The 27,275-nt window shown below is 43.7% G+C and overlaps 1 protein-coding gene across 13 annotated transcripts in view; it reads left to right on the forward strand.

Moving 5' to 3' along the window:
- Window positions 1–444: 444 nt before the first annotated feature.
- DNM1 (dynamin 1) overlaps window positions 445–27,275 on the forward strand; it is a 65,367-nt gene continuing 38,536 nt past the window's right edge. For all 13 annotated transcript variants that reach the window (XM_062505480.1, XM_062505483.1, XM_062505477.1 and 10 more), the window contains exons 1-6: window positions 445–605; window positions 23,804–23,877; window positions 24,421–24,570; window positions 24,950–25,153; window positions 25,676–25,774; window positions 26,462–26,622. In XM_062505480.1, the coding sequence (XP_062361464.1) occupies window positions 445–605; window positions 23,804–23,877; window positions 24,421–24,570; window positions 24,950–25,153; window positions 25,676–25,774; window positions 26,462–26,622 (849 nt within the window). The remainder of the gene's footprint in view (window positions 606–23,803; window positions 23,878–24,420; window positions 24,571–24,949; window positions 25,154–25,675; window positions 25,775–26,461; window positions 26,623–27,275) is intronic.

Genomic DNA, 27,275 nt, shown 5'->3' on the forward strand with positions numbered 1-27,275 from the left:
CCACACCGTGACTGACTGCGGGCCGGGCTTACCGGGCTGCACACCACACCGGCTGGGCTACACAGGTGTGTCAACCTGCCGCACACACACAGGGCCTCACGCAGCCCCAGGGTAACCTGAACAGCTCTGGTTTTGGGGAGCGAGCCCCTTTCCCAGGTCTCTAGGCAGAAACACCAGTGCTCTGCCATCCCGGTCCCGGCCCCCTCGCAGCCGCCGGACTACATCTCCCAGGATGCAGCACGGCGCCGGTACCTCTAGCTCCCCCTGGCGGCAGCACGGGGCGCTCCACAGGCGCGGCGGGCGGGCTGAGGCGAGCGGAGCCCGGGCGGCGTCGAGCGGGACGAGGGGCGCGGGCTGGAGCCCCTGCCCGCCGGCCCCACAGCCGGGGAAGGCTGCGGGAAGGGTTAGTGCGAGCTCGCCTCTGCGAAGAGCCGCGCCGCAACCATGGGGAACCGCGGGATGGAAGATCTCATCCCGCTGGTCAACCGGCTTCAGGACGCCTTTGCCGCCATCGGGCAGAACGCCAACCTCGACCTGCCGCAGATCGCCGTGGTGGGGGGGCAGAGCGCCGGCAAGAGCTCCGTGTTGGAGAATTTCGTCGGGAGGTGAGCGGGGGCTGTCCCCGGGGGCGCGGGCAGAGCTGCCGCATGGGCAGCGCGGGCAGAGGCGCCGCACGGGGAGCGCGGTGCGGGAGCAGCTCGGGCAGAGGCTCCGAGGGGCAGCGCGGTGCGGGAGCAGCTCGGGCAGAGGCTCCGCAGGGGCAGCGCGGGCAGAGCCGCCGCACGGGGAGCAGCTCGGGCAGAGGCTCCGCAGGGGCAGCGCGGTGCGGCGCGGTGCGGGCGCTCTGAATGCGGAGCGGGGCCAGCGCTCCGCTCGCAGCTCCTCGGCTCGGAGCGTGTGTGGTGCGCGGGCAGCGCTGCAGGATGCCCGGGCGCTGCGGTGCAGGGGTACGGGGAGGCGCGGGAGGGAGACAGTGAGGAAGGGAGGGCTCCCCGCCTGGGGGCATTCCGCAGCGGGGTCCCCGCCACTGCCGCACCTTGGCGGCCGGTGGAAGCCCCCCCCTTGTCCTGGCTGTTACATAACGGAAGGGATGAAGTGGCTGTGGGGGCTGGCTCCATCCATCCCCTTCTCGGTGCGGGGCTCCGAGATGGATGTTGTCGCTGCGGGGGGGGTGATGCGGAGGGTGTTTAAGTTTAATCTGCTCCGTCCCCCTCCCCCAGCCCAGGCTCCCTGTCCTCCATAGCGGATGCCATGTCAGGAGCTGCGGGGAGGCTATAGGAAGGACGGGGTTATAGCTCTCCTATATGCTCAAATCCCCGGGTGCTACCATTTTGTGACAGGCAATATACTGATGCCTTCCCTTCATGTGACCTTCGCATTCATCATCTGCAACTTGAGTAAATTGCAGACCGCGCTGCTTGGGTATGCTCCAGTGCGGACACACAACACCTTGGGGCGGGGGGGGGGATGTTCCTCACCTTTTTCCTGACCTTATTAATTAATTGTATTAAGTTATATACGGGTTTTAGTTATCTAGATGGTTTTCTGTGCTATGACGAGCACACAGGTTCCTGGTGACATGCCTTAAAAGCAGTGACAGTGACTGCTGATACCTGGTCAGATGCTTGCGTGGGTTTTTCTCTTTGAGCAAACTGCATTTGTGAAAGCATCTATTGGATCGCGTTCCCCCACCCCCACTTTTTCTTTTAAGCTGTTTGCTGTTGGATGGCTTATAGAGCTTCTCCACTGTCAGAAGGGTCTGTGGTGTGGATTAACTGCTTGTTTAGCTGCAGATACCCTTGCACAGATCCAGAATTTGAGGCTATCTTTGAGCAGTGAGTGCACTGTGCTGGGTGTACTAGGAGGAAGGCACAGGGGTTGTATCTGATACAAAGAAACTATGATCAAAATAAAAAAATTCCTTCTTTGCCATAGATCAAAGAATTTTGAAAAAAATAAGAATATAAAATTTAAAGAGTTTGGCATCTTTTCTAGCTAACTTCCAAAGGTCCATGCAGTGTATCCTCCAGAGATGCTGGGATCATGCCAAGAGCGGGACATTGCAGAAACACATTTTAGTGAGCCTCAGGTCATAGTCCAAGATCTACTTGTTTGTCCATGGTCACAGAAAAAAAAACCAACCCAAACAAACAAAAATTCCTGCCACCCAAGTGAAAAACTTGTTGGGCTGTAGCTTTCTAAGAAGGGGAAAATGGATCTTCTGAAATCTTTGAACAAAATGGGTTCACCTGTTGGCTCTGCTGTTTTCATGCTTTCTAAGTATTGGCAGTCAAACCTCATAAATCCTTTTTAGAGGATCTGTGCAGCCAGTGCTGCAGTGGTGTCATAGATAATATAGGACTGCTGGGCCAGAGCAGAATTTCTTGAAGGAAGGACAGTCGATGTATTGGGGTACACTGCTCCTCTCCTTTAGACCAACCACACAAGGGGATTTACTAATCCTTGGTGCATCTCCACTGGCACCAGTTTAGAACTGGGGATTTTATCTGCTTGGTGGAAAATATATGAATTCAATTATCTTCTGTCTCTTTCTGATGACTCCTGTCACAGGAGAACTTACGACCTCACTGTGTCCCCCATCAGCTGTCTCTCTAGCACCAAGTTATAGTGCTGTGGCTTTTAGAAAATGAAATAATTAAGGGTCCCTTGAGCAGGAGCTGAGAGCTGTCTGTAGAAAAGCATTTAGAGGAAATAATTGGAGGGGAAATGGAAAATGTCAGTGTGAAGAGGTCTTTTTCCATTTGATACCCCTGAGTACTGGCTAGTTTAGACTGGTAACTTGAGACCTCTTACCACAGAATGTATGTGTATATGCTGCAAATCCCAGTCCTGTTAAAATAGTGTTGGGGCCCTGCTGAAATGTGTAGTCTCTTTTCTTTCTGTGTGGTACTGGAAACCATGATAAGGAACTATAGAACTAGAATAAGCATGGCTCTTCAGTGTGATTGTGACAGAGGCTGTTTTCTTGTCTGAACAGTCATAAGAAGAAGTTGTGTGTATACCTACTGTGTACAAAAACAATTGTTGCTATGGAGTGGACATGACATATGTCACTCTTCCAGCTTGATACCAGGATGGTGGTGCAGCTATTGCTCAGCAGCTGCTCGCTGCACAGTGAATGCGAGTGCTGATGAGTTTCTCTCTGAGTGGATGGAAATCTGTGCAAGAACAAATGCTGATGTGGTTGGTACTGGCTGGTGTGTATGATGCAGACACTTCAGCAGAGGTGAAGGCCCCTCCAGGGCTGGTTTCCCTGCTCAGGACCTGTGGGGCTTCTTTCCAATTATCATCAAGTCATGTTTCCCTAACAGGACAGCACACTTACTCCCTGCGAGACCTGTGTTGTGGCTATGCAGAGCTTCAGTCCAGGGCTGCTGCAGTAGCAGTAGTACTGAGTCCCACCCTCAGTGGAAACCTGCAAGCAGGGAGGAATGATACTGCCTGCAATCACTGTTCAGTTGAATGTCGCATCAAAAAAATGGTTTTTTGTCTCCTGAATTCCATGGCATACTAGTTGCTACTAATTGCGTTTTCAGTGACACTTACTCTGCCGTTAACAGATTATCCTACAGTGCAGAGCTTGTATTTATAATACCAGATGTCAATGTGGCTGCTATGTGTGCTTTTGCTGCTGGAGTCTCAGTGGTGACTCGGATACCGGCTGATGGTGATAAAATAGCTGAAGAAACAAGAAGCCATGTAGAAACCAGGCAGGTGATACATCTGTCCACAGACTGGTTTATCCTGTGCCCCAGAACTGGAAGGGGGGTTAATTGGGTGAGCTCCAGGCATTTCCTCTTGGTGTGGTTATAAGCCTGTAGGATAACTCAGGTTGGAAGGGACCTCAGGGATCATTTCTTATTCTTAAGGTGCTGTTGCTTCCCTGCTGCCTCCTTTTCTAAATAAATAGGAGTGGGCACCTGTGCCAGCAGAATTGTTCTGATAAAAAGAACAAAGCATGTGGTATGTGCTAATTTGACTTGAGAGCCCAAATGGCTGAGGAGGTTGTATGAGACAGCCCACAAGGCTGTTTGTATAATCATCCGTGTTTATGCCACTCCTACTTTACCATGTGAAAATAACAAATATGTTTTCTTTAAATCCTGTGATCTCAGAACACTATTACACAAATCTTTGGATCTCTGGTAGTATTACTGTTATCTGTGCTTTACAAACAGGAGCACTGAAAGCACTGGGCTGTATTCAGCTGGTTCCCAGAATGTCTGTGCCTTGTGGTGGTGGTGTCTGATCCAAGGCAGGGTGCTGGGACAGCTGCATTGCTCTTCATGGGGAAAACAAGGCACCTCTGACTTCTCCAGAACAGATGGTTTCAGGGGGGCTGCTGAGGAGGCAGTGACTAAGGGCTGGGAACAGTGGGTGGAAGGACTTGAATGGAGATGAAACCATCTTGTTTATGATCAAGGGACCTAAGCAGTGCCAAAGTTGTGGGAAGAGAATCAGTGTTTACTTGACCCCAGACCTGAGCTGGAATCTGGTACCCCACAAGCATCTTCTTGGAAGCTGTGCACCCCAAATAGGGGTACTTAGCAGTTTCCTGAATTCCCTGATGTTTGTGTGTTGCCTGGAAGGAATCAGGAGACAGGTGTGGGCCTGAACTCAACCATGTTGGGCTAACCTTTCCTCTCCTTACACACTGAAATTTCCACATGAGTAAAAGAGAAATGGGAAAATGCAGCGCTGCAATGCCTGTGGCAGTGAAAAGGCTAAATATTCATTAGGCATAGCTGCAGTAATTGCTGTGACAAAATCAGGCACGGGCCTGGCAGCAAGTGTCTCTTTGCTTTTCTATGCCCCATACTGGTGATGCAAAGCTAGATCCTGAAGCCACAGGGTTTAGTTTGGCTTCAGGTATAACTTCAAGGAGTAACTCAGTACCTTCCACAGCCATTTAGAGATAAATACACACCTGAGATATGATGAGGGAATGTCTTCCTTGATAACACATACTTTGTTATGGAAAGCTTCCCCAGAAAAATACCTTCAGAGACCAGCAGCAGTATTAGCAGCTATGCAGAAATGAAGGATCCTAAAGAGGATGCATGAAGAGATCCAGATACTTGACCTGTTCCTGCAGGAAAACGGTTTTGTTGGTGATCTTTGTACTTTTAAGTTGCTCTGGCTTCTGCTGCAGTAGGTGCTTTATGAGCTTGAGTGTAGAGGACTGAGTGTTCAAATCTTGTAGAAGTCATAGCTGTATTATATGCAGATTGGAGATGTCCATTGTACTGGGCAATGCTGAGCATCACTGCATTCAGGAGCAGATTTAAATTTAAACAAGAAGATACATTCACAACATGTGCTTTGGCCACAAAAGAGGTTCTTAAGTGTGGTTCTGCTAAATTTTGGAGGGTTTTGATTTGAGGTGTGTGCTGGCAGAAAGATGATTATTTGCAAATCACGGACCTTTAATTGTTATGTGATAAACACATCTGTGAGCCAGTCAAATCCTGTTGTGTATTTACATCTTAAAAACACAGGCACTGCCTGTGAACCGACTTATTTGGGGTTGCAGTGGATGGTGCAAGAGCCAGCAGTGGGATTCTGCTGCTTAGAGAAATAAATTATAGTCAGATAAGGCCTTCAAATGACAGCCAGTCTTTGGTCTCCAGTAAAGAAAACACCTATTTTCATCTTGGATTAATTGAGGAAGGAAGAAAATATGGAGCACTGGGGGAAATGGGTAATATGTTACAGCAGACCCCAAGATAAAATAATTTCACTTAAGAGAAATCTGTAGATCTCTGAGCAAACACTTGTAGGAGGAGGAATGCTAGAAGAAGATATATAATTTAGTTAAAACATAATGTAACATAAAATTGATGGCTGTGAGGGAAAAACCTGTGAATCTCAGTGCTCATAGATACAGCAGTAGTGTCTGCTTGTGTTTGTTTTCAACTTGTTTTAATCCTGTTGGGGTTGGCTCAAGTAAGTACAAGTCTAATATTTTTTCTGCTTCCTGCAGCACTTGCATGTTCTCTGCAGATCTTGCTAGCTGTGTCTTTCAGCTTAACTCTTCAGTGATGATCTTGTGCTCCTGGTAACTGCCCACTAACCTTATATTCTCTAGAAGAAGGGATCCTTATGGTATGTCTCAGATCATATCAGAATTTACCTAGGGAAAGGGAACCAGCTGCTTCCAGTGGTGAAGCTGGTGCTCAGTGTTGTGCAGGTTGGTGTTTGGACCTACTGGTGTGTGAAAATGACAGGTTGCCTTGTCATTGCTGGAATTCATCACCTGATAGCTGACAGATTAGAGATGCTGCATTTCCTTGTGCAGACTCTTCCTTGTTAGCGTGATAATCCTCAAGTTGAGAGTCTTAGAGTATCTTTTTTTGATTAGTCCTCACTTTACTTTGAGATAAGCAAATGTAGAATTTTTTGTGTGTTTCCTCAGTAAACAGGATACAGTGATACAAGGCTGCAAGGAGGGAGCAGAACCAGTGGGGAAAGCAGTTCCCAAAAGCTACTGTTAGCTGCTCCTGTTTTTAAAAACTTGGTGTGCTTATCACACAGTCAAAAAACCTAAATAAAACCAGGCAGAGCAAAGATGACCTACTGTTTTTAAAGGGTACTGATTGTTTTCAGAAGCCATTCAATACCTATCTGGGAATACCAAGCCAAGTCCTTGACCCTGACTTTTCCAGATGCTCAGAGCAGGCAGAGCCCTGCTAGACTTAAACAGAAGGAATGGGAGTCTGTCTGCACCACCTCCTATCTGAGGCAGCTTCTGAAAATGTTATTCTAAGGCAGGAAGCTAATCCCCTTCCTGATCTGGTGAATTCCTGAATGTTCCTACTTTGTATTTCAGGTTTGAGTCTGTCTGTACAAGTGTGAGCAAAAATTCTGAATAAGGTTTTTTTAAGATGGATCTTTTTGTGGAGAAATGGATGCAGCTTACAACTTAGCATAAGTTAATCAAGAAAACACTTCTTGCTTTGTTCTAGCTAATGGGGTGAAACTTATTATGATGCCTTGAGCAATGAATTTATTGGACAAGAGCAAACCCATGAGTACTCCACCCATGTGAGCCAGTGCTTAGTTTTTTGTTTCAGGCAGTGCATGACTAGCAAAACCAGAAGAGTTAGTGAAGGGGTGTCAGGCAGTCATCTAGAAGCATATGGTGTTCAGCCTATGTGCTCAATATAAAATTGATTTTGAAGTGGCATCTGTGAAAGGAGATTTACTGATAATATGCAGGGTAACCCTATTTCCTCGATATGCCACTAAAAAAAACACCCCCAAAACTTCGGGTGTAGTACTCTTTTCCTTCTTGGACTAACAGATCTGTAACTATATGAGTCAGAGGACTGCTAGTTGGGAGGAGAGATGAAATTTAAATCTGGTCCAAAGGAAAAAAAAAAAACAAAACAAAAAAACAAACAAAAAAAAAACAATCCAAACCCAGAAATCTAGTCATGCATGGTGGGAAAAATAGTTTACTAGTGGGACAGTTTCTCATACTACTTGGAATTTTCTCTTCCTGGCCTCTGACCTGATTTTACACATTCTGATAGAGTGGAATCTCATGGTTAAAGAATATTGTCTCTTATTCCAGGCAAATGGACATGTTCAGCCTTGAGGTAGAATCCTGTTCTTTGTTCTGAAGCTAAATTCTTAGCAATTAATTTTTATGCCTTTTTCTCCATCCTTGAAGGAGAGGCTCTTGGTATCTCCCATGACATGTATGTCATTAATGGACACTTGAGATAACACCGGAAAAGGTTAAGCATAAAGTGATAAACTCTTTTTCTTAACAACAAATGAAACCTTTGTAAAGATGGCACTGGAATGTCTGTCTGAGCCCTTGCAAAGGCCTGCCTTCTCTCTAAAAGTGTTGTGACAAGAATTTTAGTTCTTCATGCAGGTTGGTTTGCTCAGTATTTTGTGGGTTACTTAGGTCTGCTCTGCAGAGATTGGGTCTGGTGCAGCCACCTTTGGCTGCTGGCTTAGATCAGGTGCTGGATTTGAGGGGTGAGGGTGTTCTTAGAAAGCACTGGGAGATGAGAGGCTGCTCTAGAAGGCCTGGTAGCACTTTAATTTTTGAGCATGGTCTTTTAGCACAGGGATGGGTAGCACAGCCCTTCAGAGGAATGAGCCCAGGGTTTTGTACCTAGGGACTTTTAGCACTTGCATGTTCTGGTCAGGTTTGGAGGTGGTCTGCCTGCAAGCAGATACTGGTTCTGAAAAACTGCAAAAAAGTTACTTCTCTTAATTTACATTTATCTGTGATCCATCTAAAGCACACATCATACCTATTTTGGAGTGACTTGATGGAGTTTAGTAATGCAAACTGGATGCGTTGTTCAGAACTAACTACTATAGATATTGGGTTAACTACAAAGAGAGGGCTGAAAACATTTCAACGTTTACTGACAAGCAGGCACAACTGCATCAAAACACTCTGACAGTCAGCTGAGGGCACAATTTAATGTTAGATATTTAAACAGTTATTCCAGGTGACTCACTGATACTTTGCACTTAGGTCCAGCTTTGTTTTCAAAGTCCATTAGTGAATATTTTAGTAACAGTTGAATATAAAGTGGCTCCACAGTTTTCTTAAGCTGTCTTATGTAGATGGGCAGCCAAGACAATTAAATTGCTGGTGTTTGCTTCCTTTGTGACCTTCAGGTTTGTCACAGCTCTGAGCCTGGTGCTGACTGTAGTAGATAACTGCTTTGCTTTCCTTCTAGACGCAGTACAGGAATAATGAGCTCTGAGTCTGAAATCTAACAGTGTCTCTGTTTTCTCCAGAGCATCTGACATGGCAAGTTTTGGCAGACCCAGCCATGACCAAATGGAAGTGAGATTGTCCCCGGTTAGTAGCTTCTTGCAATTCAGTATAACATGCTTTTGGAAGCTTCTTGGAAGCAGACGTTATGCAAGCTCCTCAAGCTGTGTCTTGCTGACTGGAAGCAAACTTGCCAGCTTCTGCCATTTTTCTGCAAGTCTTGTGACTTGTGTGGCTTTTCTTAGAGCCCTGGCCACAGCAATTGAGTGAACAGAAGAGCAGTGTAGCTTTTGTATTGAAAACAGCAATTTCTGACTTGGAGGTTTGAGGGTATTTTTTTCTCTAAAAGATGCTGTTTCCCTAAATGCTTCTGGAGATAAGTATAAAGAATCCCAAAACTTCTGAGACCTGCATTGTCATCTCTTTCTTCCCTTCCTAAATGTCAGGGCTTAGTCTCAAAGCTATAAGCTCTGCTGAAATACTTGTGTTGCAGTCGCAATGAACAATAAATGAGGTTTGGAATAAACCCAGTGCCTCACTTGTGACGGAAATGGGAATTGAACTGGAGTCTCTGGGGCTGAAAATACTATTTTAATAATGTATTGCCTCAACAGTGTCCTTTAACTCTCCCTTTCCTGTTTCTTATGGCTTTAGGCTGCATTGTTGCAGCCGTGGGGAAGGGTGAAGAGTTAATACAACCATAACAGACATGGGAAGTGCTGGGCTCCTGTCTGACTGCTCAGACTGTCATTTTGGGGCTGGGAAACACTCTTGCTGCAAGAGGGGCCAATGTATTATATGTGATGCCTAAGAGAAGACACAGCCAGTGTTAAACCGATACTGTTGTGGATTTTGGCTGCAAAGCCAGGCAGTGTTGCTGTAATGCTGGATAAAAGCTGATCATAAATTGCAGCTGTATTTCAGAGTAGTTTTTCAGCTGCATTCAGACCCTTTCTCATATCAATAGGCAGAAGTCTACAGAGATGCTGAGCAGTCGGTTCTCAACATCTGCAAATGTTTTCACAGCACAGCTAACTTACCCCGGAGAACACTCAGAGAAACTGCGGTGTTTCCCTGGCTTTTAAAACTGAGAATGGAGATCCAGGGATGGGGGAGGCGGTGCTGAATTTCTTAGAACAAGGAAAGAGGTACCTAAAGGCAAAAATCTTGAAGTCTTTGTTCAGTTCCTCCTCTTTGTCTTCCTGCCACTCTTACATGTGTATAGACAGAGTAAGTTACATAGGATCTGGCTCAGTGCTCTGACAAATTAACAGACTGTTTCAACCCTGAGATCTCTTCCTCATCCAAGTAGTTACAAACCTCTAAAAATCTAGCTTATAATGACTATTTGCCACCTGCCTTCCAGCACAGGAACAGTTCCCTGTCAGCAGGGGAATATATCTGGTGACCTGTGAGTTTAGAATTAAACCAATAAACAACAAAGCTCTAACCCTCACAGGTTTTATGCTGATATTTAGCCTCACTGACTTGTTTATGATTTATTTGGAGCTTACACTGCTCTGGGTCATGATGGGAACCCTTTGATTCTAATGTATGTTAGGTTTTCTCTCTTTCTGGCTGCTGTGATCTCTTGTGTAATCTCTGGCTATTTCTTAAGCTGATTGTGCTTTTTACTTTTAATAGAAGCTCCTCTATGAATAGCTGGGAATTGCCTGGGCATGGTGGTGGCCTTGAGAGGAGATCTGTCGCAGTGGGGTTAAAGCTATGGTCAAGGAGGAGGTTGGTACATTCCAAAACGCAGAATACCCTCAGGGATTGGTGCATGACATGTGTCACACTGCAGAGCTGATGCTGCAGCTCCAGCTCTGAAACTCAGGTCACCTCTTCTACAACATGCAGCTCTCAGCAGAGATCCCAGCAATAAACTTCTGCCCTCTGGGATGTGCTACTTTGATTCATTCCTAAGAATTACTCTGCTTATGCCTACAAGATGTTTGTTTTCTCAGGCCTGCAAACTACCAGGCACCCCAAACTCACTGTGGAGAAAGAGAACAATTTCCTGAACGAATTTGTATAGATTATTAAAGAAATGATATTTTAAGAATGTTTACTGCAAAAGAATAAGTGAGTTACTGCATTGGCACTTGATATTTTGCCAGCTTCTGCTTGGAAAAAGTTGAACTCACATTGGACACCTGGAGAGGCAAAAGCAGATGTCTTAAAAATTACTGTATTGGAGTGGCGATACTAGCAAGAGAAATTTAGTTAAACCCTTTAGTTGTGTAAAATAGAGAAAGGAATGGAAGGCTGTAAGACTGTGATCTGTTCAAGTCACTGTCCCACTATTTTGCTATCAGAATGCTCACTGATAAGGAAACACCTGTTTTGATCTTCTTTTGCTGTGTTGTTGAATTTAAACCCAGCCTTTTTTGTCACCTCCCATGGTCACTGCCCAAGTCTGATTAGAGCAAAATGTGCCTTGTGACATGAGAAGTGCTGTTCCACTGGACATTGGAACCAGACAGGAGGTCAGAAGCTCATCTCTTCTGGGTCTGTTGATCCAGTTTTGGTTCTGCTATAGTGTGAAATGGAGGTGTCTTGTGTAGTTTTATAAGTAGAGTTTAGTTCTTCTGACTTTGCTCTTCACTGGAGGTGTTTGCAATCAGTCTGCTGGGTCTTCTTCAAGGGCTTTAAAAGGCAGTGCCTCTGCACCATGTTCCCAGCCCAGGTTGATCCTAATTATATCTGGAGCTGCAGAGGTGCAGTGCATAGCAAGGAGCCTGGCTCTGTTCCTGCATACTTCTCCAGGCAGAGCAGAGAATTGGCATTTTACATTCCCTCTGCAGGACAGCTGTGCACTGTGGGCAGTTTGGTCAGGATGCCTGAGTGCAGCATAACTCTGTTACCCCATGGAATTCTGTCCTTCCTGCCTGGCCTGTTGGAAGGGAAGCAGGCTATCTCCCCATCCACAACACACTCTGCCTCTTAGCGCTGACCCGAGATAAGCTTTTGGGGTACATGCATTCAGCTTTATAAGCCACCACCAGTGTGTGGCAACTAACAGCTCATCATGCAGCTTCCGTTTGGGTTTATGTTTGTGGCTTATCAGATTGACTTTGCCTTTCCCAATGAACTCTTTCAGTTGTCTGTACCCTTTAAGGAATTCAGGCTCTGGGCAGCCTATCTCCTTTTCTAGCACACAGTTGTGTCTGGGAGTGGAGGAAGTGTCACAGTGCAGTGATGAAATGTGCCTCCAGCTACATTTGTTCTTCTCTTGGGTCTTGCAGCAAATACCAGGACTCCAGAGGTGAAGTTTTGACAAAAATTTCTAAGATTATACTTAGCCACAAGTATTTGATATCTTTGAATTTGTCATTGTGCCTGGTTTCCTCCTCTGAAGGAGAGGAGGACAAAAAGGAGGATAACCCCCTTTTTTATCCAGAGCCTCCATGCGATGAGTAGTGTGAATATTAGTTACTGCTGTGCAGTATAATGGTGTCACTGAACACAGGAGAGCCCCTACTGCTGGGCAGCCTTTAGTCTGGACTCAGCTGCAGCCTGGCTCCAGAGATTAAGACACTGGTGGTGGGAAATAGCAAGGTCAGCCTGCTGCTCATCAGTCTTAGCATCCCTTAATCCTAGGGTGTTATTGTGGCTGTGCTTTCCCATCAGCCATTCCTGTCCCAGAGTCTTAATGTACAGCTTGTCCTTTTGTTTTCTCACAGCTCAAGTTGCAGGTGGTGAACAGGTCATGTTTTTCAAGGCTACAGCCTTCTGTTACAGCAGAGCCAGGGGTTGTTGGTAGATTTATTTGTGCCAAAACAGAGCAGTGTTGCTGCAGTGTTATGACAGATGAGTGCAGCTTGAAAAAGAGGCAAAGATGCTGGGTCATGGGTTTACCTTTCTGGCCTTAAAAATCACTACTGTCACAGGGACTGAACTAATTTGATGCTTTGGGGTGTTGCTGCTGCCTGGTATTGCCTTCTTGGGGACTGTCTGGAAGTTACAGGGAGATTTTTGCTAGAGTATGTACGCTTTTGAAGTAGCAAAAGGAAAACTTGCTTTTGTGATGTGATGGTGAAAATTAAGCAAGACGGGCATAAAGGTCTGGTTTGCAGTTTCTGGGGTGGAGAATACATCATGCAGTGCAATATTTCAGGTGTTACTTTTTTTTTTTTTCACATGAGTAAAACCAGCCTTTTTTCTTTTCTCCTGAGATTGTAATTCTTGAAATCAAAACTGCGTTTTCCACAAATGTGTAATCCTTACTATAGCATCCATTCAGGATATGCCAGGCTGCTTATTCTCTTGAGTTCCTGATACTGTTATGCAAAATCACTGCTGTATTATTCTTTACTGTGAATATCCCAAGGCAGCAAACAAAATCCAGGACTTCATTTTCTATTACTCAGGAAATCCTAGAGGAAGCTGCACAGCAGCAGTACTGCAATCTTCCCCTCTCTCCAGCCCCTGCTTCCCCAGCTCTGCAGCCTGGAGTCAATGCGGCATTTGCTATAACGGGCAGTGACTTTTTGAGATCAGGCAGTGCACTGTAGGCTGTACCACTCTGAATAATTCTCCACAGTAAAACGCAGAGCTCCAGACAAGAAAATGCCTTTTCAGTTTTTTTACCTGCAGCCACACCGAGCAAATTGGTTCACAAGTGCACGTGTGAGGTGCTGGAGTGTTCTGTTTTGATTTCCCATCTGTGTTCTACGTCCTCACGTATTCTGGACTAACCCATCTGCAGGAAGATAACAGGGAGGGAGCTGACAGATAACCCTCAAAATGGAGGAGAGGAAGAATATTCCTGATAAATTGTCTCACAGCAGAGATGAACTGAAGCAAATGACATTTTGGATGAGATGGTTGGCTTTGTATGCTGTGAGTGCCTCTTGTTTCTTCTCCAAGCTCTTGACCTGTAACTGTAGACACTTGCTTAAAACCTCAGCAGCTTGGGGCTGATGCCCACCAGTGAGGGATGCAGGAGCTGTGTGGACATCAAACTGATTTGTTTCTATGGAAACAGTAGATTTCCCATGTTTTAGAGAAGTAGGAGGGGAATTACCCCCTGGGCCTGGTTCTGGCTCTCAGATTGGATTGGTTGCTGCACAGTAATTGTAGAGCAGCAGCCCATGAAGGGATTATCTATCAGCCAGTGATCACAATTAGGGAGAGAAGCACGTGGCTCCAGTCTGCTCCCATTGTGGGATTCCCAGGATCACAGCCCTCCATAGCACTTAAAAACAAAGTTTTACCTTGGTTACTCATAGCCCCAAAGGAGGGCTGCATTACAGTGCAGGCAGATGCACTCAGTCTCCTCAGCTGAGGGAATGAGCTGGGCTTGTACCTCACCACATCTTTTAGGCAAGAGCTGAAAACTATTTGTGGTGTCTACAAGGTCTGGAGGAAGATGAGATCTTTCAGACAGTCTTCAAGTGATTCTTTCTGATGAAATTATTTTAAGTCCAGTTTGTTGTACTGCTCCCAGAAAGTCCCAGTGCTTGAAGTGCTGTGACTGGGGGTGATGATTTTGAGACCTTTTTTCCAAAAGGTAACCTCATGAAACCACAGAAGGAGTCAAAGGATGAATACGAACCTCAAACAGGTTCAAATAAGAAGAGTTTTTACTGAACCTTATATATTCTTAGTGGTCTGTAGAACTGAGTCTCTTCAAAAGGGTCTGGTGCCCTTGAGCAAGATCCCAGTGCTGGTCTTTCTGAAGGAGTTAACCAGCACCTCTGTATTTCAGGCTCTCAGCCCTAAAGGTACTTACCTATCCAGGCTCTAGCACTGACTGAGAGGGAGAGCTTGTATTTCTAGATAGAAAGAGGGCAGACCATGGAAAGTGGATGGAAAGGGTAATGCCTGTGTGTGTTTGAACCTTTTCCCAAGGAACTCCCTTGTTTCCTACAAATGTAGGACGGGAGCTGTGTTACTATCTCTAATGGGGAGAAATTCTGTTTGCTCAGCTTCTGTTTCCCCTTACTGTACATAGGGACTTTCTATATTCCCTGTTATGTAAACTGAGTTAGGGAAAGGCAGCTTCTAGCAGAATTTCTTGCTTTATGCTTTGTAGTACAACCACTAAGTCAATTGGATGGGATAATCCTGGTTATGGATTTGCAGGGGTGCATCAGAAGAATGCAGCGATATCTCTGCTTTACTTTCAGGTCATCTAAAAATACATATATAGACCTTGAAAGTCAGGCCAGATTCTGCTGTAAGGTCTACCAAGCATAAAACTGGGGTGTGCTGGCTTCTTTGGAATTACTGTAGACACACAGCAGCAGAAATGCCTGGGGCAGACTCCTGGCTATGCCAGTTTAGCCTGCATGCTGGCAGGCCCCCAGGCCATTGACTAGAAGTGTAAAAATGCCTGTGACTTCCTTGGAAGTGTCTTGCCCTGTGGAAGCAGGGCAGCCATGAGGGCTCTGTAGTTGTGCATCTGATTTAAGTGGTGCACAGCAGCTCCAGCACAGCCATGACTTGGCATGATGCACGCAGCTGTCTTCCAGATTTTGATGTACCCTGAAGCTAGTGGAGTGTGAAACAGAAAAATCAGCCCAAAGGATTCAAATGAAAATAAACAATAGCAAAACTTACCGTGCTGCTTCCAGCAACCTGCATAGAGGCATGTACAGCAGAGAGGCTGAGATGCAGAGAAAGGAGATGTGGAAAGAGTGGATGGGAAAGGCACCAACTGCTATGGATGGCTCCTGGAAACCAGTCTGTGCAGTGAGAGATAAGCCAGAAAGCAGAATTTAGTGTGCTCGGGGAGGGGTGGAGGAGAGAGCTGTTTGGAAGTGAGCATTCATGTAAAAATTGCTGTGTGCTTTTCTTCTGGCTTTAGTAGTGTTAAGGAAGGTGCTGCAGGCAGAAGTCTGAACACAGCCACTGCAGTTGAAGTACCAGTGATGTGAGAGAACATTGCCCCAGGGTGTTCCCTCTCATTGTCTGAGCCCCCTCAGCCCACACTTGGCTCAACAAGCACGTTCTGAGTGGGAAAAACACATTTTTGATTAACACTTCTGATGTTCAAGGCATGTGGGTGCTCCTAGAGACATGAGAGCACATGAATATGGCAGTGCCTTCCAGTAACAAAACTCTTTTTCCTCTCTTGTAGGAAATATCTGAGCACTACCAAAAATGACCCAGACAACAGTACTGGACACTGTCACCTCTGTATATGTAAATTGGGGGCCACTAATTGTGTTGTGTCCCAGGGTGAGGAGACAAGCTGATGATAAAATGGCTGAGGTGGAAGCTTGAAATTCAACTTCTGTCCCTCAATGGCAGATCATTTACCCCAAATGTCAGTGCAACAAACCTCACCATTATGCCTGTCCACGAGGAACTGAATTTGATTTGCCAAATTCACTGTGTAGGCTTTCAAACAGCCAGGCATGCAGCTTTCTATGGAGGTGGATTCTCTTGGAGGGGGCAGTCTCCTGAAAGGTTTCTTGTCTTTTCAGCAGAGCCTGTGGTGTGTGGTCACTGTGTTTTTTTAAAATTTTGTGTTTTGCAATAAATGTAGGTTTCTTATGTGTTTTTATTGAGTTTATATGTTAACTCTATAAATACACTGTATTTTTCTTATTTGAATGAAGTGAGAGCGCAGCGTGAGAAAAAGATACAGGAGAGCTCCAGAACATGGCATATCCTGGTAAAAAAGGTGCAGGAAACACAGCAGTGGTGATTCCTGTGGTGAGAATCAGGTTAGGTGTGGAGCAGGATGTGGTGTGAACATGTAATACTACTATTGCTGCACTTACTTATTACAGTGAATTAGCATAGTTACTGTCCCTTCATGTTTGAAGAGCTCAGTGCCTCAGTCTGCACAAAACCTTGGGTAGATCCCTCATTTGCTGGGCCCTGTGCTGGTGTCAGGTGCAATTCTGCACAAAGGAATAGAGCAACTTGAGACGGACTGGGAGAAGGTGCCAACTTCAGAAGTTACTTTCTACTCCATTCTCTGCCCTCTCTGACTCGTGTTTACAAATTACCCAGTATTATGTTGTATATGTGTCCAGCTTATACTGACACTTGTGTTTTGTCCTGCTTGGGCAGCACCTGTGAATTTTCTGGGAGGGTCTCTGGGAACTCACCTTAAAGCTCTGCCAACTCCCACACTTGAGGGGCTTGAGGTTTGGTCCTTTTGCTTACTAACTTGGGGAGCTGTACTGGGGAGAAGTGGCCAGGTGTTGGAGAGGCTGTTTGAGGGTCAGAAGTATTTAACAAAGCAATTGTAGGTGTTCCAAGCCAGCACAATAGTGTTAACCTCCCTCTGCACTATTGTAAATAGGAACTCTAGGTACAAGGCAGTGGGAAGCCTTCTCTTTAATTTTTTTATTTCTCCTAACATGTATATTATGATGACACTCATGAACTATTGTCTGTCTTTATTTTTCACAATTGTTTTCTTGAATAATGAATCATTGTGCACAATAATATGGCCACTATACTGTAAAATGGTGTACTTACAATAGATCTTTATTTCTATATGTTTCCATTGTGTGTCCTGTACCAATTGCATCCTAAGAAGTTACATTATACTGAATTGCTTATGGAATTGCTCTTGTTCACTGTGGGTCAGGACTAGGCATGCTTGTGCTGTGGAGATTGGCTGATAAACAATGCACATCCTCTGGCTTAAAGTTATCTAAAGGTTCTAACCTTAATGGAAGAAAACATGGCTTAACTAGGAATAAGGCTTTTATATGAGTCTGTATGACTGGTGTCCAAGTTCACATGATGAAGTATGAAAGGAATATGAAAGCTTAGGGCAGAGGAAAACAGAATAGCAGGTTGGTGGATGTTTTTGGTCATAATGCACCTGTTTTTAATGCTTGCTGTTCCTCTTGGCCTGTCTGGCTTTTTTTTTTGCCCCACACCTGAGTTATGGAGTTGTTTGCAAATGTACTTGCATGTTGCTTAAAGGATCAGACCAGGAAGGTGCTCCAAGGACAGTCCTACATCCTTCTTCCTTGTAGTAGAACTACGTGATGCCTGTTGTGAAGGAGCACCAGGAGCCAGTGACCAAAAAGGACAAAGCTCCTACTGTTTCTGAGATGTTTGTTTTAGGAGTCAAGATGATTAATAGTAAATATTTTTAGTGTGTGGTTAATGCCCCATAGGTATCAGGCTGTGTGTTAAGGATTCATTTTGATGTGCTGAAGTAAGAACTTGTTTGAAAATACAAATGCTGTGAGGTGAAGAGCTGTTCAGAGAAATGTATAAGCTGTCCACAGAATGCAGTTTTTATGAAGATGTGAGCATTGTTGATGGGTACAATGATCAAAAGAATCATATGTCAAAGGTACCAGTACCCCTAGATTGGCTTGGGATTCTTGAAAAGCACTGTGCTAGGCTGAGCTAGGGAGGAACTCTTGATCTGGATGTGTGAGAATGATGAATGATCAATTATAAGCCTTGACAGATGAAAATGGTTTGAAGCTTAAGCAGGAGCAGGTCTGAACTGTGTAACCAGACAGTAGAATCCATAGGGACAGAACTGTATTTCTTGTGGTATATTGGCATAGTGCTTTGTGCAGTGCATTTCTGATTGAATTGCTGTCCCCGAGCACCATCAGAACACAGGAAGTTACAAATACTCAAATTAAAATACAAACAGACATGTGCAATTATGGTGGCTGTGTGAACTTTAATTTTCTGAAACTAATATAATCCAAACTGGGGATTAATTGAATCCCTTAATACTCTATTTTTCTATAGATGCTTAATAAGAAATGAAATTGAAATTAAATTATCATATGCTGGTGTTCCCTTCTGTTCTTTGCAGCTACTTTTATGTCTTCATAGACTGCTATTTTGGCTTGTTAATTGAGGCTTTAGCTTCTCTAATTTAAGAATCTCAAAGGTCTGGCAAAAAACTGATTGCAATGATGCTGTGTTGGTTTGTGTAGACTAGGCCTAGATTTGTATTTCAGAGCCCTCTACAAACAGCTTTCTGAGAGAAGAAAAACTTTCTTTTTTTTCCCCTCCAGAGACAGGGGAAGCAAGCATTCAGTCTGTGTTCCACGTGAAACAAGAGATGGTATGGTGGGCTCTGTTCTGGTTTTGAAAGCTGAGGAGTTCTGCTGCAGCTTCAGTGCAGACAGTAATCATACATGAAAAAGCTTTGACTTAAATTCCGTTCAGAAATACAGATTACCAGTGGATGGAGAAGGTGCAAAACTTGAATTCGGTGGAAAGAGGGAATAAATTATGCTCATGTTTGTAGTGGAAGATAATGTATGGAGAAGCAGTTGCAGCCTGAGCTGATGTGTGGGGATAACATTTTTGCTTTTCCCTGTTAGGAAGTTGTGGTTATCACTTCTGATATCATGGCTACAGGGTCAAAGAGAGGTTTGCAAATACCAGATTGCTGGAATGAAACAGCGCTGTAAATGTTACAGGAATCTCTAAGCCTTAGAGCACAAACCTAAAGCAGTGAGCTGACACTTCTGTAAAGCACGAAGGGATAGACTGGTTCAGGCAATCACTTATCAGGATTTGAGAGCATTTATTCCATCAAAGCTGGTGGACCAGGCACGACGTGCCCCTAACAGTCACTGAGATGCTCCAAGTCTTGCTCTTCCTCCAGAGGTGTCAGTATCTCATTGAACAGGAAAACATCAGATCAAGTGTTTGACCAAAGGAGTAAACAAGTATTTTTTGGTCTGAGCAAACTGTGTATATATGGACACAAATGTGCCCCTACTGCAGGGAACTAGATCATCTAAGTATTTTTGAATGGACAGTCACATTTTCTTCAGTGTAACAATAGTGCATAAACACAAGAAACATGTCTGAAAGTTTCAGCATGTGTCTCTTCAGGTGATCACAAGCTTTCCATATGGGTATGTGTCCTACTTTTTTTGATTGCATATGTCTTTGCTTCCCTTTCCATACAATATATGTTGATTTACACATGCAGTTTGTCAGTCTCCTTTGTTTTACTAATAGTCTGGATGAAGTGTCTTTGGTTGATGATACTTTTAACTTCTAATCCTCTGTACTGTGCAAGTCATTAATTGAATTCTAAAACTTGTTTATAGAGCAGAGGTGTTTTTTTGGTCATGAATAGCTACTAATAACCTTTTTGTTTTGTAGAATTCTAAGTTGCCTAATGCATAAAGGCTTTTTGTATATAGTGTCTGGCTTTAGTTAAAAACTTCAAACCAACAAAACAATTAAGGAAACCCCAATTCCCCCTGCCCTGATTATAAATGTATTATTGCATGACATCAAGATTGCTTTAATGTATTTTCAGGATGTTTGGATTTTGTTTCAGTGTTGCTCTACAGTAACTGCTAGATTGGTTCCTTTCCCTTCAACGTTTGTTTTTTTTGCTGCATTACAAATGCAGCTTTCAGCCCAAATCTGCACTCTCATGCAGCTCTGCATATGAAAATAGTAATAAGACTGGAAGGGATGCTGTGATTGTGCTTGCTCTGAGGTAGCTAGTCAAGAACATGTGTAATCACTTCAGAACTGAGCAATGCAAAATACAATAAATGCCTTTTCAGGTCACTTCCCTGCCTGAACTCTTTCAGCCTGACACCTGCCAAGATTTGCATCTTTGGTTCTTTTTGTTGCCTTGGTTTAGAAGAGGAGACCTATCTCTGGTCAGACCAAGAATTTACCTACCTCAATATTCTCTCTCTGCTTGTTGTTAATATGAGTATGAAATACATAGAAGTAAGTCTTCCAATAAGTGATGTTTTGGGAAGTGTAGTTATATGAATCTAGTTTTCCAATCTTGGTAGAATGCTTCGAATTGTATTGCTAGAACTGTTACCTCAATATCTTGATTCAGAATTTTGAGTCAACAGCTAAGAAAGCTAGAAGCAAATTAAGTATTTATATTCCCTGAATACAGCTCTGTCTGTTTTAACTGCTACTTTGTTTATTTTCTAGATGGAGCCTAGCCTGGAGGAGTGGTGCAGTGTTGTATTCCTGCTTTAAAGCACAGGAAATCAAATGTTGTCCTGCATTTGTGTGTTACAAACAAAGCAACAGAAAAGAAGACTTTCCAATTCTTAAGATAAAAAGTGAAAGAGGAAATCAGGGGGTTGGTGCCCTCAACTTGAGTAACATAATTCAGGCACAGTCATGTGTAGTGATGTATGTAATGAGGCTCTGGTGTCATGCTGGAGGCTGCCTTGTCTCAGCGCTCTTGATAACATTTTATCTCTGAAGACTTATTCCATCTTTCTTTTTCCTCCCTCAGCCTTGCTCTTTCACATCTCCCCTGCTGGAATTGAATAAGCCAGTTCAGCCCCTCTGCTCTTGCTTGCCTAGGTCACCTGGCACATGGTGGTTTTCACCTGGTGTGTTCTCTTCCTGATTCCAACTCGGTGTCATCACTTCGGGCTGCTCTTTCTGGAGCAATAGCTGTGTGTGTGTGTAGCTCTTCTTTCAGGCTCTGAAGTGAACTCAGACTGTGCTGGCTGTGTTGTCTGTGCCACACGTGCTCTGTGGTTGTAGTTTATTTGCAGCAGCAGTTTGTGCCCCCTGCAAGAGGGCAGGCAGGGCTCTCCACTCCTGCTCCTCTGCGTTCAGCCAGCTCTCCAAGAAACTTACTCGTCCTGACTTTTAATTTCTATTATTTGAAAGGCTTAGCTGGGGCAGGAGGAGGAAGGGGTTTTTCCAACAGAGTGTAGAAAGAAAGAAAATGAAGAATAGGAAATAACGTAGATGCAACGGGATGATACTGCATCAGTTGTAGGTTTTTCTAAATAAAGCCTTTTGGCTGTAACTCCTAATAGGTGTCAGGAGTATGGAAGATTTGAAAGTTGAGCTGCATATACCTCCCAGTAGTTTGTGGGTAAGAAATACACATTCATTTTCTGATATTAGGGATCAGATTTGCATGTGTTTTCACTCAGAACTAGAGCAGCACTAAAGATTGTTGGTTTAGGTGAAAGTATCTGGCTTATGGATTTGTTGTCTTGTCTTCTAGAGGACTTGGTGGTTTTTCCTTGGAATAGCCTGGGAGCTGCTTGAGTTAACAAATAAATTGGATCATTTGAAACTAGTGCTGGAACCCAGTGTCATAAGTTTTCTGTGTCTCTCTGTCTTGATATTTTTTTTCTTAGTAGCTATGATGAGGTTTTCTATCTTTGTCTTGAGATTATTTTTCTTAGTAGCTGTGATCAGGACAGCAGAGAAATCAGGATTTTAACCAAAGCAGAAAGATGTAGGAAAACAGTGCAGCATGAATAGGATCTTGCTTCCTATTGATTTAATGCTTATAAATGCAAGTGATCCTTTTTTTACAGTAAAGCAGGATTTGATACTGCAAGTTGGAAACCAATAACTAGAGGACTGTCTTGGTGTGCTGGAAAGGGAATCTATAGTAATAGGTTTCATTTTTCTCACGTATAAGTTCAAAATCATTCAGTGGAGCTCAAATGGATTTGTTATGCTAACTGATACAAGGATAGGTCTTTTCCACATATTGACCACAGACATCTATAGAAATGGAGCTGAGATAGCAGAAAACTGTTAGTGTGATGCAGTGTCTCAAAGATTCCAGGGTTAATCCCACTGGAATGGAAAAACTAGAGCTCTCTTATTTGATAATCAAATGAAAGGCAATCCCCAGTTAACTGTTTGTACTTTTGGAAAGTGTAAAATAATGAGAATGGATTTCAGTCAAATTTTAACTGGTAAAGTTGTACCAAAAGTTCCATTACTCCTGACTTAGTAATTAACAGGTGATATTTTTATTTGAGGTGTTAGAAGATGTACAGTGCCTCCTTACACTCATTTCACTTGAACCTAGTCTCCAGTTTTTGATATTAACAAGTTATTCTGGTATTCCCACAGATGGGGAATTACTTTTATAGCTGAGAAAATGGAAATACAGAGAAGCAGAATAACTTGCATAGGGTTACACAGGAAATGAGTGGCCAAACCAGGAGCTGAGACAGCTGCTGAAGGCCTTGTCTGGTATGTTGAAACAAGCTCATTTCTCATCTTCATGGACTTTGACAGTCTTAAGTTTAAGTTCATGCAGGAGTAAGAGGAAGACCTCAAAGTGAAGAGCCCTGGATTTCTCACTCAGCAGAGTCAATGGTTACTCCTGAATCAGCAAAATTATTCCTTGCCACATTTATGAAGGAAAGGAGGATTGTCTGCCAGAACCCTGCCAGTGTGGGCAGGGCTTCTTTTAACAGAGAAAACTAAGTTCATGCTGTAAGAAACACATTTTGAAGTGATGTTTCTCCCAGTAGGCAAGGAAGCAATTAATGATATTTTCAGAACTGCTCAGTGGCTCTTGAAGAGCCACATCAATAGCCAAGTACTAGAAGACCAGGCCACAAATTAGCAAGGTCATCAGCAGATGCAGTGAGCTTGCCTAGCTTTGGATTAGAGAAAAAGGAGAAGCAAAGGAGAACTGGTGGGATGTGGCTGCTAAGTCAGCATTTGGAGAATGTTAGTGTAAGGCTGCTTTCCCTTGAAATTACTTGAAGTACACGAAAATTCAGGATTCTTATAAATACAGAAAGAAACTTCTGCTTTTGCCTTGGCAATACTGATGTCTTGAGTAGTTATAGCCAGGAGAGACCCTGTGTAGAGGCAAGCCTTTGGCTCTTGGTTGTTTTCTCAGTTGTATCACGTGGTGTTTGCACACTGGGACAATGTGGTGTCTTCTCAAGTCCCAAGTGCAGGGTGTGAGTGAATTTGTGGAATTGTTTTTGCCAAAAGGAGGCACGCTAGTTCTTTGGCTCTGTGTCAACTTCTCTTTTCTTAAAGATGAAAGATTATTTTCTTTCCAAAGTACAGACAGCTGTATTAAATGGGCTTGTTAGTTAACACAGAACTACAGCTGAAGGAGCTGTACTATCACAGACATGATTAGTATAAACTATTTCAGAACAAGCTCTTGCCTTTCTCAAGGAGAAGCACTTTGTGTTTAAACTTTTGTTGTGCCTTAAACTTTTTTGTGCTTGTAGCTGGGACTCCCTCTTAGAATCCATGTACACTTATAGAAACAGAAAAGCTGTGAAAAGGGAAGGAAACAATCACTCACTCATCCAAAACTTTCTGTTTCATTTTCAGGGACTTTCTGCCACGTGGATCTGGCATCGTAACCAGGCGCCCACTGGTCCTTCAGCTGGTAAATGCCAGCACAGGTATGTGATCTCCCTTCCTCTGTATGTCCAGCTGGATTGCTGTCTTAGGAAGGTCTTATTTGATCACTGGAGAAAATAAATAAGAATTTTCCCGAGGAAAAAATGACCTGCAGCCTTTTTGCCTGTTTAGCATCTAATGCATTAAGTTCAGGAGCAAAATGCTTCTTAATTTTGTTTGTTTGTTTGTTTTAATTTATTAGTCAAGGCTCCATGCACACAAATAATAATTTTCCTTTGCCTATGCAGTTGTGACTCTCATGAGTGGGTAAGACCTAAAAGCCAGACAACCCTGCTGAAAATATAGTGAATTAAGGGCGTGAAGATGTTGGGCTCAGTAGAATTATCTCAGATGTTGACCACATAAATGTGACTTCAGTAACTACTGTTCCAACCTGTAAACTCTGTTAGGAAAGGCCCTTGCCAGACTACATCCCTTCAGTTGTGCGTTGTTTTGTTGTGCTTCAGGATGTGATGCTTTCATCACACTTCTGAGTGTTTCTCTGATTTTGGTGACTGTTTCTGACTCTGCTTCTATTTAAATAGAATATGGCGAGTTCCTACACTGCAAAGGAAAGAAATTCACTGATTTTGAGGAGGTCCGTTTGGAAATTGAGGCTGAAACAGATCGTGTTACTGGCTCCAACAAAGGGATTTCCCCTGTGCCCATCAATCTCCGAGTCTACTCTCCCCATGGTGAGTCCTAGTGCAGAGGGACCAACTCTTCTACAAGGCTCTGCAGTCCATTGTGAGCTGAAAGCAGAGTACTGTCATCCCTTCCTGTTCAGTGTAGCCTATGTGGAAGGACTTTGAGGGCACAGTTTTCCTGATCAGGGTGAAAACAAGTGTTTGAAAGGGAAGGATGATGAGATCATTGACAATCACAGTAGAAACAACCTGCAACTAGTTCTTACTGACCCTTAACAAGAAGAGAATAGAAAGTTTTGTGTGCTTTTGTATCTATCTCTTATCCCTGTGATACATTCGAGTCACTTTAACCTACAGGTGGTACTTAAAGACCAGGGCATTCCTTCCTTAACGACCTCTTGTGCTACCTCTTGTGTCCTGTGTCTAGTCCTGAACCTGACCTTGGTGGATCTGCCCGGTATGACAAAGGTCCCTGTAGGGGATCAGCCCCCTGACATCGAGTTCCAGATCCGAGACATGCTCATGCAGTTTGTCACCAAAGAGAACTGCCTCATCTTGGCAGTATCCCCAGCCAACTCTGATTTGGCCAATTCTGACGCCCTGAAGATTGCAAAGGAGGTGGACCCTCAAGGTAAATGTCTCCTAATTTATTCTGGAGTTACTGGACAGTGGCGTGATTTTCCTTTGGTTGTGATGGGCCCAGTAGCTGTGGCTCATGTCTGTTGCCTTGTCTTGTTGTCTATCTTCACCAACAAACACACTTCTGAGAGGTATCAGTGAGTGTTAACAGTTGCTTTAGTAGAAATTTTGTTACTCTACTTTTCTTCATTTGTCTAAGCCCCATTTCTGAAGAGTTGAAGGATTTCCTCTCCTTTAATCATTTGCATTTGGCCTAGAAAGAACTAGGAAAATACACACTAAAATAATTTTCTGGTGTTGCATAGCTTGTGCTTTCAGCAGGATGCAGCTGACAACTGATCTTGATTTTTGTCTGTTTTGCTCTTGTGGCCTCTTGTACATGATGGGAGCTGTAATGTGTGACTTTAAGAGCCCTTGGTTAGCTAAGTTGGGCAATCTGTAAACTTTGTGAACAGAGGAAAGTAATACATTAGTCATTTGCTGATCAAGTATGTTTGTGGTTTGTTTTCTATAGGCCAGCGCACCATTGGGGTCATCACCAAGCTGGATCTTATGGATGAAGGAACTGATGCACGAGATGTATTAGAAAACAAATTGCTTCCCCTTCGTAGGGGTATGTTTCCTCATGCTTTGTCCATGATCTCCTTCCTCTGTTTTCCCTTTGTGAGGTGTCCTGGCCTCATCCTCTTCTTCAGTGCATCCCCTTCCTATACCATCTCTTACAACTTGTGGTCAAGCCATCTCTGTTCCAACCTAGAAGTGAGAAAAGTTGGGGAACAGGTCTCAGTCATGCTGTTAACTGGAACTTTTTAGGTATTTATACTTTGATATGTAGTACTAGCATAAACACAGACTTATGCTCTTATTTTTACTATCTCTTCCCTCCTTTCATTAAGGCATGCTGTGAAAGATGTCTGAAACACTCCCCTTGCTGCCATAGTAAAGAGATTAAATAATTCTGTGCTGTGGTATTTCCTGTGGCCATGGCAAAAGTACATGTGCAAAGGACTCATAAAAGGAGAGTCTGAAATAAATGAGACTGCAGTGTGTTTTGTGTTAGGGGAACAGTAATAAATAAGCTAATTCTCAGTTCCATATTCCTTTTTGTCCTGCATACCAAAATATCAGAACCTGGGCCATTTCAAGGAAATTCTAATTTTAAACTCTTCCACTTGCCCCTAATAATGTGTTACCGCTAGAATCCCCCTTTTGTAATGCTGCTAGCTGAGTAACTTCCATCTCAAATCTGAGTTTTATTTACATCCTTGTAACCATCTGATCTCTAACCCCACTCTCACAGGTTACATTGGGGTAGTCAACAGAAGTCAGAAGGACATAGATGGCAAGAAGGACATTCAAGCAGCTCTGGCTGCAGAGAGAAAGTTTTTTCTGTCCCACCCAGCCTACAGACACATGGCTGATCGCATGGGAACCCCCTTCCTGCAGAAAGTACTGAACCAGGTACTGTCCACAGTCAAGAATTGCTGCCCATGGTGTCACTGGTTGTGAAACACACTGAGACAAATAATGGAGCTTGCACACCAAAGGCAGAGCACTGATTTATCCTTTCACTTTCAAATTAAGTAGTTGATTTGTTGTTATTGTTTATATACACTATTAGGATGCAAGGTCTTTCTGGCTAAGGTAAAGGATACCTTCTAAATTCTAATGATCTCTGTACCTAGCAGTATTTATGTGATACTGATAGTCATTTGCCATCTATTGAGGCTGTCTTATCTCTGTTTTTCATACAGTTGCAATTTATTGTTGCTTCCCTCTCTGCTCCCTTGAAATACCCTCTGAAGCGAAGAGAGTCTCTTTCCTATTTCTCCTTATTCAAATATTCATCTTTAAACTGGAGTTTCCCACAAAGCTGTGCTTTGTGGAAATCCTCTTATTAGAGCCTCATAAGTGGTTTATTTCCTTCCACCTTGCTTTTCACCCTTTTTTTTTTTGAAAAAAGGTTTTACCTCCACATTTGGTGTCAATGGTGTGTTAATCTGAAGGCAGAATAGCCTTTACCCTTGTGTAAAAAGCAAATGCTACTACTTGTATGTGAGTTTATTTTTGGGTTTGCATGGAGGAGAGTTTTGCACCAGACTAGAAGGTAAACT

This window comes from Cinclus cinclus, chromosome 19 (assembly GCF_963662255.1).
Source record: "Cinclus cinclus chromosome 19, bCinCin1.1, whole genome shotgun sequence".
Lineage (NCBI taxonomy): Eukaryota > Metazoa > Chordata > Aves > Passeriformes > Cinclidae > Cinclus > Cinclus cinclus.